At 31.5% G+C, this 12,078-nt stretch overlaps 3 protein-coding genes across 3 annotated transcripts in view; 2 read left to right on the top strand and 1 right to left on the bottom strand.

Moving 5' to 3' along the window:
- Positions 1 to 5,789: 5,789 nt before the first annotated feature.
- LOTGIDRAFT_186269 (hypothetical protein) lies at positions 5,790 to 6,616 on the top strand (the record flags this gene model as incomplete). The annotated part of the gene is made up of 1 exon (XM_009050326.1): positions 5,790 to 6,616. A coding segment is annotated over exon 1 (429 nt), but the record flags the coding sequence as incomplete, so codon positions are not given.
- Positions 6,617 to 8,151: 1,535 nt separating this feature from the next.
- LOTGIDRAFT_203491 (hypothetical protein) lies at positions 8,152 to 9,652 on the bottom strand. Its single transcript, XM_009050325.1, has 4 exons — positions 9,572 to 9,652; positions 8,944 to 9,097; positions 8,655 to 8,708; positions 8,152 to 8,439 (listed from the first exon to the last, which is right to left on the bottom strand). The coding sequence occupies exons 1-4, from the start codon at positions 9,640 to 9,642 to the stop codon at positions 8,371 to 8,373; spliced, it is 348 nt and encodes a 115-aa protein (XP_009048573.1). The 5' UTR covers positions 9,643 to 9,652; the 3' UTR covers positions 8,152 to 8,370.
- A 338-nt stretch (positions 9,653 to 9,990) lies between these two features.
- The window catches only part of LOTGIDRAFT_157663 (hypothetical protein), a gene marked incomplete at both ends in the record, with an annotated part of 14,039 nt that continues 11,951 nt past the window's right edge, over positions 9,991 to 12,078 (top strand). The window contains one exon of the mRNA XM_009050324.1: positions 9,991 to 10,038. Coding sequence (XP_009048572.1) covers positions 9,991 to 10,038 — 48 coding nt within the window. The remainder of the gene's footprint in view (positions 10,039 to 12,078) is intronic.

The following is a 12,078-nucleotide window of genomic DNA, read 5'->3' as shown; positions in this document are numbered from 1 at the left end:
TCCCTTTCAGAGAGTCACATAGCTAATATTGTTTAATTGGTATTTAGGTTTGTCAACTCAGCATCCCTTTCAGAGAGTCCACATAGCTAATATTGTTTAATTGGTATTTAGATTTGTCAACTCAGCATCCCTTTCAGAGAGTCCACATAGCTAATATTGTTTAATTGGTATTTAGATTTGTCAACTCAGTATCCCTTTCAGAGAGTCCACATAGCTAATATTGTTTAATTGGTATTTAGATTTGTCAACTAGTATACCTTTCAGAGAGTCCACATAGCTAATAATGTTTATTTGGTATTTAGGTTTATCAACTAAGTATCCCTTTCAGAGAGTCCACATAGCTAATATTGTTTAATTGGTATTTAGGTTTGTCAACTAAGTATCCCTTTTAGAGAGTCCACATAGCTAATATTGTTTACTCGGTAGGTCTATATCAAAACTATAGACTATAAATATAAAAAATGTTTCATTCCAAGCCAACTGACATGGATTCTGTTAGTAACTAGTTTACGAGGAATTTTGGCATATTTTTACATATTTGTTTTGAGGTAGAGATATTTTACCTTGAGAAGTTAATTTAATTAGAAAACAGATTCTATTTACCTACTGTTAAACTAATAGAATTTTTACTATAGATCTTATAGAGTACGATATAGTAAATTTACCATCTGAGTTCTAGAATATTGTATATTAAACCGTTAGGTGAGGGTTCTATTTACCTACTGTTAAACTAATAGAATTTTTACTATAGATCTTATAGAGTACGATATAGTAAATTTACCATCTGAGTTCTAGAATATTGTATATTAAACCGTTAGGTGAGGGTTCTATTTACCTACTGTTAAACTAATAGAATTTTTACTATAGATCTTATAGAGTACGATATAGTAAATTTACCATCTGAGTTCTAGAATATTATATATTAAACCGTTAGGTGAGGGTTCTATTTACCTACTGTTAAACTAATAGAATTTTTACTATAGATCTTATAGAGTATGATATAGTAAATTTACCATCTGAGTTCTAGAATATTATATATTAAACCGTTAGGTGAGGGTTCTATTTACCTACTGTTAAACTAATAGAATTTTTACTATAGATCTTATAGAGTACGATATAGTAAATTTACCATCTGAGTTCTAGAATATTATATATTAAACCGTTAGGTGAGGGTTCTATTTACCTACTGTTAAACTAATAGAATTTTTACTATAGATCTTATAGAGTACGATATAGTAAATTTACCATCTGAGTTCTAGAATATTATATATTAAACCGTTAGGTGAGGGTTCTATTTACCTACTGTTAAACTAATAGAATTTTTACTATAGATCTTATAGAGTACGATATAGTAAATTTACCATCTGAGTTCTAGAATATTATATATTAAACCGTTAGGTGAGATGCTCCTGCCTATCATTACGTCGCTTAAATGCTTTGTTATTTACGTTTTTATAACCTATTAGGTCACCTCTAGTGAGCATGCCAATTAATTTTTATCTCTTACATCCTTAAGACGTGTTTCAAATGAGCAAGAATAGCAGTGAATTTCCGTCAAACTCGTACATGCATGTCATTATGTCATGATCTCGCCTAAATGCTTTATTAACAACGTAATTATATCAATTTACTAACGAGGTATATAATATTACAAGTTGTTTATTGTGGTACAGGAGGTGACATATGTCGTGTGTCGTCAGAATAATATATTTCTACAAACCATTCAATTCTATTTTTATAAAGTGTCAAATCAATAAAATATATATATAACTATAAATTACTACATTTAGAAACTAGAATATTAATTTCACTTACCGTTTACGAGCGTTGGCATTTTTCATGGCTGCTTTAAGCAATCCACATAATATCACAGACAATTCCAAGAGAATTCCAGAGAACTGCGTCACAAATATTCCAAATAGAAAATACGAAAATATCACCCCCACACAAAATAATTCCCGCGTTTTAAACCAGAAACGAAACAGTGAAGTAATCTACTGGAAATTTTAAAACAGATTAAAAATAATCCACGAAAAGACACTTCACCTTTTCACCAACTAGATCAGAATTTAGCAGACGACACAAAACTGTAGCAGAAATGGAAGTTGGTGAAACCGCGCAGCCGATCAGTAAGTATTATATTATGTCGCGTGCCATAAGGAATGGACAGAGTATTTTTGGTGAGCTCGAGAAGGAATCGATAGTTCGGAGTTTGAAATTATCAGACAATTTCATGATGAAAGAATACAAAATTTCTTCACTTTCCTCTCCGCCGATTATTAACTCAACTTGACAGTACAAAATCTTGGCTAGAAAATGGCGAACGTCTGAAAACCTCACGTCTGTTACGAGTTTTTGCCAAAAGGATTAGTTTGTAATTCGGTTTGTTTAATCCCTGTATTTAAAACATATGAACTGATGGTTTAACTTAACATTTCCTCTCCATAATATTTATATATTTTAATAGTTTCTCTTCTCGTGATGACGAGTATCTTTCTAATGTCCGGCCAGTGCTTTCGAGGACCGGCCTACTGAATTGCCTTACGTGGTTCTGATTAACCCCAGCAGTATTAGCCTACTCATTTTCCCTTTTTATCTGTCGAGGTATTTAAAACGTTCACATTCTGTAAGCAACGAGAGAAATGGTTTAGCAAACATCCCACCTTGAACAATAAGTTCTTATAATTAATGATGGTATAGTATAGTATATTGATGAAATGATGGTGATAATGAGGATGATAAAAGATGATCGAATATCGATATGTCACTTGTAAATTATACGGTTATTATACTTCTTTCAAGTTATAGTCTCCCTTAGATATTAATAAATTGTTATTAACATTGATTGAAACAAAGTTTATAAAAGTCTAGTCTTAGATTGAAAACATGAATTTTTAAGTTGCATTATTGAAGTATTATTCTTTCAACTTGCGGTTCTTTTAGATCACGATTTGTGATTAAAACTTACAGTGTTAGATTCTAGAATGGATGTAGTCCGAAATATCTGCCTCTGATAGTTATTGTGAAGTTGTCTGTTGGCGAGATATAGGTATCAGAGGTTGGAATACAGACAGATATTTTGGACTAGTAGGGGATGTAATCTAGTTGTGTAGGTTAGGTTTAATCAGGAGACGAACTAGAGACAGGAAACCAGTTTGTAATAAAAACAATCCAGTATGAAATATAACAGTATTAATTACAGTTAACAGAAAGTTGGTCAATATATTAGTCGTGGTTATTGATGTTATTATTGACAGCCATCTTGTCAACTGTATTCACCAACAACTGAACCGAGTCCTAACGACTTCCTGTTTCTTTTGATCTCTGTTCTCAGATACTCTGATCGATGGTGGAACTTGTATTTGATGGAAACCAGACTCAAGTAAGCCTGCAATCATATCATCTCACTAATAATATTGTCGTTGAAAACGTCGATCAAACGTTTCTAAGGTACCAAGATAGTCACCTTGAGAGATTTCGGCTATGTTGCAAGAAATATGACCAAATATGTATCGTACGATAAAAAAAAACAACAAGTGGTAAACTTTTTTAATTTCACTTCAACAGTTTTTATCTAGTCGGTCGATCAAACTTTACCAATGGGTCCAGTGTATCAATACAAAGAAGAAAAGTTTGGGTATGTTTTAACTATATTATTCAGATATATTATTGTGAAGGTCTCGTCTAAAATGACTGTGTGGAACCAACCAAACCAATGACTGTAATTTACAGACTGGAATCTGTGGTAGACATATCAATCAATATACTACTACCAGTCTTATTATTACTATCATCTCTTAATTTGACAGGACCTGGATTCCTTCAGACGAATCATTCCATTTCATTTTGTTATTAATTGTTGAATAAATCCATCGTCTATTACGATTAGTTCTGCAAAAATCGACAGACAGTTCACAGAGGTTTTGTTTTAAAAAGAAACAAACAACCATTATTTACAAAGATAACAACTTAAATTCTCTAGGATTCTTTCTACTGCAGTTGGATCTATACCTCTTGTTATTGATCTTTTGTTGTATTATCTTAGTACACATTTATAGCTGGATCGATTGAAATAATGAAATAACTACATCTTCATGGTCATCAGACTTTCAAATGTAGACTGAAATTAGGACCCACGACCATCATTTGTTCGACGAGAAAACAAATATTACTCAAATTTCAACGCTACAACTGGTCTTTCCTGTATACGTACCCATTTACACTGAAAATATTGAAATAACAACTTCTCCAAGGTCATGCAGATCGAGATTAGGACCCTCGACCACCATTTATTCGACGTTACGTATATTAGAACATATATTATTATAGTATAAGTTGACACGTCATCATAGCCGTGATTCTCTCTAGTTGATTATATTACAGATAATAATGATGCTAGTGTAATTAAACCTGTAAATTAATTACTTTCTATTAATTATCACCTTGAACTCTTACCGGATTCGAACCCCCCAACACCTAATATCTTAGCTAAATATAATAATTAAGTCTCAAGATTAATTAGGAATTGTTAATTATTATTACATGAGAATTATCACCTTGAACTTTCCCTGACATCCATCATCTACTGTCTTCACTATAACTAGAATATCATAGATAAAATAGACAAACCAAACCAACAACACAGAATCATCCAATTTGAACCAATCCAACTACCAACTACTACGACTACCAACAACTACCTAGTTTGCGATATCAGTATCTGCTGGAAGCGAACGTTAACTTGTCATCTACCAACAACTACCTAGTTTGCGATATCAGTATCTGCTGGAAGCGAACGTTAACTTGTCATCTACCAACAACTACCTAGTTTGCGATATCAGTATCTGCTGGAAGCGAACGTTAACTTGTCATCTACCAACAACTACCTAGTTTGCGATATCAGTATCTGCTGGAAGCGAACGTTAACTTGTCATCTACCAACAACTACCTAGTTTGCGATATCAGTATCTGCTGGAAGCGAACGTTAACTTGTCATCTACCTGCCTCCCTAAAAGACACAGTGAGCTTCTATAAAGGTGATGGTAAGGTAAATGTGTTTAACTCCTCTATCCTAGCGTTGGGTGTTATAGAAGATACTCTTCTATAAAAGCACTGGCCAAGGTCACAAGAAGAGAACATACTTCTTTTGCATCAATTATCAGTTTGTATAATAAGACTGAATTGAAAGTGTACTATAATATACGTTCGATTGTTAATATTTCACACATAATCCAAATGTTAAAAGTTTTGATATTTGTTTTAAATGTTATATAAATTCGCTTGTGTTGATAGCACATGAAATTTGTTTTTAAATAACTCAAAAAACCCTGTAAACAATAACAAACGACAATTTTGCTCGAAGCTATTCGTCGGTATAATGAAAAGATGTTTTCGATAGCCTCAATAAACTCACCTTGTACCAGATTGCCGAAAATAATTAGTTTGCCCCCTCTTAATAAAGCCTTACAACCGACCAATTCCATTACTGCAATTAAACACCATACACCATTACCCCTCTAGATATATTACTTGACCCGTCGGATATATTACTTACCCCTCCAGATATATTACTTGCCCCTCCAGATATATTACTTTCCCCTCCAGATATATTACTTAACCCTCCCCTCATCAATTCTTGCTACAGGTCTGTCACGTATAGTTCTCACGTATAGTTGACATAGTTTGGTTTGTTCTAGTCTAGTTTATATAACTATATAACCCTGGTACAGAATGGCTTTAATCATGATCAGACCTCACTCGTTTCTCTGTGCACATCATCAGTTGAGTCGGAAGTCAACAAGTCGATTTGTTGACGGAGCTTAATTGTGAATCAGTCAACTGTTTACAAAGCTTATTGTGAACCAACAAATTTTTCTCCATTTTCTGCACCATTTATATTTACTTACTCAGTTAAATTCGACAGTAGATAGCGGAGACTCAAACACTGTCGAGTGAAGGTTTTTACTTCAGTAGTTCTCCAACCAGACAGCCTTTTTACCAGTTTTTCGTCTTCAAATTAAGTTCAGAAGTTTTCTACAGTAGATACCGGAGACTCAGAAATTATTTTCTACAAAGTTTAGTTATTTGGATTAGAAAAAGATTTTCAGAATTACGTTAACAAATCAAGCAGTTTTTAGTTTGTCGTCAAGAAGACAGTCAATTTCGTCAGCCAATTTCGTCAGTGATCATGGAGAGCAAGTGTTCTAAAGTTTTAATTCCGTGTGACACCAGCGACCATATGGAATACGGAGTACAATATTATTACGAACGATTCCACAAACAAGGGAATGAGGTGGTCTTTCTACATGTGGATAATGAAACGATTCACGAACATCATCATGACGAGACGGACAAAGAACATCATGGTCACGAGAAAATCATTGAGTTAATGAAGGATAGGTTGAAGAAAATGTCGGTGAAGGCTGGAAACTTGGAGTCGGAGTTTTTGGTGGAGAAAAATAAAGATGTCGGACATACCATCCTTAAAGTTTCCGACAAGATCAAGGCTGATTGTATTGTTATGGTATCTAAAGATCGGGGTAAAATAAGAAGAACTTTAATGGGAACTGTTTGTGATACAGTGGCCCATAGTGCTCATCTTCCAGTAGTTTTGATAAAACGGCCAGGACATGGCTCTCGTAGTCCATTTCATTAAATATAGACCAATAGCATTTGACTTAAGTTAATTTCGTTAAATATAGACCAATAAGATTTGACTTAAGTTAATTTCATTAAATATAGATCAATAACATTTGACTTAATTAATTTCATTAAATATATAGATCAATAACATTTGACTTAAGTTAATTTCATTAAATATAGACCAATCACATTTGACTTAAGTTAATTTCATTAAATATAGACCAATCACATTTGACTTAAGTTAATTTCATTAAATATAGACCAATAACATTTGACTTAAGTTAATTTCATTAAATATAGACCAATAACATTTGAATTAAGTTAATTTCATTAAATATAGACCAATCACATTTGACTTATGTTAATTTCATTAAATATAGACCAACAGTTCAATTACCTTCATGGATCAGCGATCATTTGATTGTAATATATAGGATAGAAATTTATGAGTGTATCGTATTATGTTCACCTTTCTTGAGAAGGCATAGATTATTATTTATGTTATTTTATCAGTGTGTAACAGGAAGAAACAAGGGGGGTTCAAGTTGCTCTGTTCACACTGTCGATATTAAAGTTTCAGTTACCGCCAGATTCTCATATTGTACTCACATATTGTGTCTTGTCGTCAAAGATTGCAGTCGGTAGTTTTCCTCATGGTGGTAGCGACGAATCCAGTAGAATGTATAGATCGCCATTATATCTGTGTCCTCAGTAAAATATCGGGTCAAAAATGTTCATTTTATCTTATCGTGTTTAAAATTCCGTGATGTCGACATGATTTTATCTTTACTATGACTTTACTTTGTGAACTGGATCCATTTTTGGGATTTTTGTTTTGGTGTTTGTTTTTTGTTTGTTTTTTAGAAGAAATACGTTCATCAGTACCATTCACCTAATACTATTAATAAGTTAGTAATAGGAGTGTGAAAACTAGCTTATCATTATTTTATTGTAATTCATTAGAATTTTTAATTCACCACGCCTTAATTAACATTAGTTTATAGTAACATTAAAATAACTTTATAAAACATTGGAATGTTAATATTTATATTTGTGTTGGTTTATTTAAATATTGTATAAAACAGGTTATAATATTTTAGAAACCTTACCTGGTCAAGGCCTTATAAAAACTCTATAAACAGATAAACAGAATTCTTCTTCTCTGCTTATGTTATTCAGACAATAAGACACTTTCAACCCTTTCAGTTTTGACTCGTGGATGTAGTAATTTAAGGGTGTGGTCTTGTTAAACGTATATATACTATGCACAGCCTTGTTGATGGGGGCTAGTAACGCTGTCGTGAGTTTTTGTCGCAAATATCATGTCAAACCTGTACCCGTGACTTCCAGAGACTCAGCCACGGTAGAGATCCTCTCATTTCAAGTATAAAGGGAGGTAATCATCAAATATATGGGCTATACTACAGACAACAATCAATTCATCAAACTTTGCTGTGTACGACAGTAATTTATAAAATAATTGCATATTTTGGCATCAAAACTCTATCATAGTTTAGTAAAATATTTATTTTACAAATTTACAACATCAACCATTTAATCACATTCACTCAAACATTCTTTTCGTTTTTTCATGAGAATTTATGCTGCTATTGCCAGTTTAATGAGTCAATATATCTCACAGATCACATTGAGTCTTATCTGTCATAACTCAGCGTAAATATTCTTCACAGAAATCCTTCATACCTACACCAGTATTTATTATACACCTTATTTAGTCCAACTGACTTTAGGAATATCAAAATGTTCTGTCAGATTGTCTAGCTGTCTGTTAAAACCCTGGAATTATAAATATAAATGAAATGAATGGAGTTTTACATCCTACTATTCTGCACCTATTATAGATTTATAAATATTGAAACGTTCTCAACAAGTATAATATCAGGTGTGTAAAAACTTAACTTGGCGTTACTCCACTCTATTTCTAAGCCTTGTACTGAAGTAAAGACCCAGATATGTTGATTATTGATCAGAGCCTCATGTAATCTACTTACCATAATTCTTTCTTTATGAGTTTTACCAGCAATTTCTAAAATTTCTTCAGCTCTCTGTAATTATAAAATAATGATAATAAATTAATCAAAATATTTGATAAAACAATTGTCTATTAGTAGGTTAAATAGTCTATTTTTTGTGTGGTTGAGAAATTTGTTTTCTCTATGTACAGCATCTCAGATCCAAGACATATCGTTTACCATCCCTCCACGACTTTTCCCTAGCTCTATCATTGTGAAAGGTGTCTTCTTAATTCTTTTATTTTATCACTGTAGAAATGACACTCACCCTTTTTTCCATGGCCTTTTCATAAGCTAATTCAGCCTTTGTTTTTTTAGAAACAGAATAAGTTTGACTACTCTCTCCACTCTTGTTGGTTATTTCTTGTTTTAAAGCAGCCTCTTCTTCCTTCTTCTTCTTCTTTTTATCTTTCTTCTTTTTCCTTATAAAAAAACAAGATGAACAAAAATGGTGAAAAACGATCATCAACGTCAAGATATTATAAGACAATAATTATTTTTTTAAAGATGATCTTCAAATTTATTAGATAATACTGACAATCAGAGAATGTAGAGGGACAGTGGAAGGAAAATAGTCTGAAACATCTGCTTCTATTCCACTCCAATCCCTTATAGCTATAAAGACAGTTGTTGGCTTAAGTAGGGTCTGGAATACTTGGCAATGTTTAATGGGGTGAGGTTTTTTTTTTATCCATATTCATGTACATCGACAACTTTCACAATATTGCTATTAGTCTGGAATACGCCGAAGTGGCAGATGTTTCGGACTTGAAAAAATGTAAACCAAGAAAAATAATGGTAGATATCTTAGAAATGGGAAAATATTTCACAACCATTCTGGGTTTATTAAAAGATGACAGCACGAGGAACAAAATGAAACCAGTGTTAAAGCCTACTTTTTGATTGTGTGATCTGAAACTCCTTTTAATTTCAATCCACCAGTCTGAACGTTGTCGTAGGCAGACATCTTGGATATTAACCGGAAATGGCAGTGAGGTCTTATTGAATATATTTTACCTTTTTTAAATAAGGTGTTTTTTTTTTTTAAATTTGGCAGCACTTTGTCAAGAAAATGATTTTAAATTCGTTATTTACTTTAAATATTAAGTTTCATCTTAAAAAATTTCAACTTGTGTAGAAACTTGCTTTGAAATGTTAAAAATAATGATATAAAATGCCTGGTCCCTACTTCTACTCTCTGATTGGTCAATGTGATATTTGCGTCCCCTGCAACCTGAAAACAAGTCAACAGTGGAGCAACCCCTGACAGTTTCCTGTCAAATTTTATTTCTGACAGCTGTAAAGAGTTTCCAGGATGCCGAGAAGGGCTGTGAGATGTCTCGTGGACTTAAATCTAAATGCGGTATGTAACCTAGACGTAGTAAAATAGAAATTTGTAAATGTTGTTCACATTATTTTTTAGTTTTAGTTGATCAAATGGAATGGTGTGTCGACTTGGCGAAGCATGTCAAGTCTTGCCCTATTAAATGCCGCCTAAATCTTCCAAAATTGGGCCACTCCTAAATGACAGCTGTCATCTCTTTTACTGTTATTGAACTAAAGGAACGTTAAAGATTGTATTTGATACTTGAGATTTTTGTAATTTTACTTATTGATTTTTTTTATGAAAAGTAAATATTTTTATAATAAACCTTAGCAACAACTTTTTCCCAGTCCAATGATGGACAATACAGTTTTGGTATTGAAGAATGTCACTAGAGTGGATTAGAGTCATGTAAAAGTCGATTATAATTTGATTCTTTGATAAAGTGAGACAGAAATGTTCAGTCTGGGTCTGTTTCAATGTGTTCTTATGAGATTATAAACTTATACCTAAAGATAAGGCTAAAATATTTAGTGGCAGTTGACTGAATGACACAGTAATCCAACTTACTGTAGTGTAAGAGTATAAGTAGGATTAGGATTAGGTTAACAGTCAAGAGATTATGGCTAATTCTGATATTTTGAGTAAAATTCATCAAACTTTATACCGGCACTCCATTATAAGGATGTACATTCTACAACGTAATAAAATCTTTACAAAACTATATTCTAATACACAACATAAATAATATTCAGTAAAAATAGAAATGAAATTGTTTTGTAAACAACTAAAATTGCACATTTCCAAAACTTTACGTCTGGTCTTTACAAGGGTTTTGTACCCGGAATATAATATGTGTATGAGATGAACACTTTGCTGCAATTAGACCCTTCAAGACAAAAAATAATCATTACATATAAGTTTTTAGTTGTCAATCTATCAGTGGTAAGCTTATATTTCATCACAATTTTCATACAGGATTATTATATTTATTTTCTATCTTTCAATGGTATATTTTATAACAATTGATATACCGGTATTTATTTTCTATCTTTCAATGGTATATTTTATAACAATTGATATACCGGTATTTATTTTCTATTTATTTTCTATCTTTCAATGGTATATTTTATAACAATTGATATACCGGTATTTATTTTCTATCTTTCAATGGTATATTTTATAACAATTGATATACCGGTATTTATTTTCTATCTTTCAATGGTATATTTTATAACAATTGATATACCGGTATTTATTTTCTATTTATTTTCTATCTTTCAATGGTATATTTTATAACAATTGATATACCGGTATTTATTTTCTATCTTTCAATGGTATATTTTATAACAATTGATATACCGGTATTTATTTTCTATCTTTCAATGGTATATTCTATAACAATTGATATACGGTACCGGTATTTATTTTCTATTTATTTTCTATCTTTCAATGGTATATTCTATAACAATTGATATACCGGTATTTATTTCCTATCTTTCAATGGTATATTTTATAACAATTGATATACCGGTATTTATTTTCTATCTTTCAATGGTATATTCTATAACAATTGATATACCGGTATTTATTTTCTATCTTTCAATGGTATATTCTATAACAATTGATATACCGGTATTTATTTTCTATCTTTCAATGGTATATTTTATAACAATTGATATACCGGTATTTATTTTCTATCTTTCAATGGTATATTTTATAACAATTGATATACCGGTATTTATTTTCTATCTTTCAATGGTATATTCTATAACAATTGATATACCGGTATTTATTTTCTATCTTTCAATGGTATATTCTATAACAATTGATATACCGGTATTTATTTTCTATCTTTCAATGGTATATTTTATAACAATAGATATACCGGTATTTATTTTCTATCTTTCAATGGTATATTCTATAACAATTGATATACCGGTATTTATTTTCTATCTTTCAATGGTATATTTTATAACAATTGATATACCGGTATTTATTTTCTATCTTTCAATGGTATATTCTATAACAATTGATATACCGGTATTTATTTTCTATTTATTTTCTATCTTTCAATGG

Source organism: Lottia gigantea, assembly GCF_000327385.1.
Source record: "Lottia gigantea unplaced genomic scaffold LOTGIsca_15, whole genome shotgun sequence".
Classification (NCBI taxonomy): domain Eukaryota; kingdom Metazoa; phylum Mollusca; class Gastropoda; family Lottiidae; genus Lottia; species Lottia gigantea.
This window is presented reverse-complemented; position numbering and strand designations above follow the sequence as displayed.

What these genes read in the sequence shown, in the direction of transcription:
- LOTGIDRAFT_203491 (XM_009050325.1), bottom strand. Translation starts at nt 9,642, where the DNA reads ATGTCTGCCTACGACAACGTTCAGACTGGTGGATTGAAATTAAAAGGA. An exon ending in AAAAGGCCATGGAAAAAAGG is followed by an intron (nt 8,709 to 8,943) that starts GTGAGTGTCATT and finishes TTATAATTACAG; the next exon opens with AGAGCTGAAGAAATTTTAGA. An exon ending in CTCATAAAGAAAGAATTATG is followed by an intron (nt 8,440 to 8,654) that starts GTAAGTAGATTA and finishes TTATAATTCCAG; the next exon opens with GGTTTTAACAGACAGCTAGA.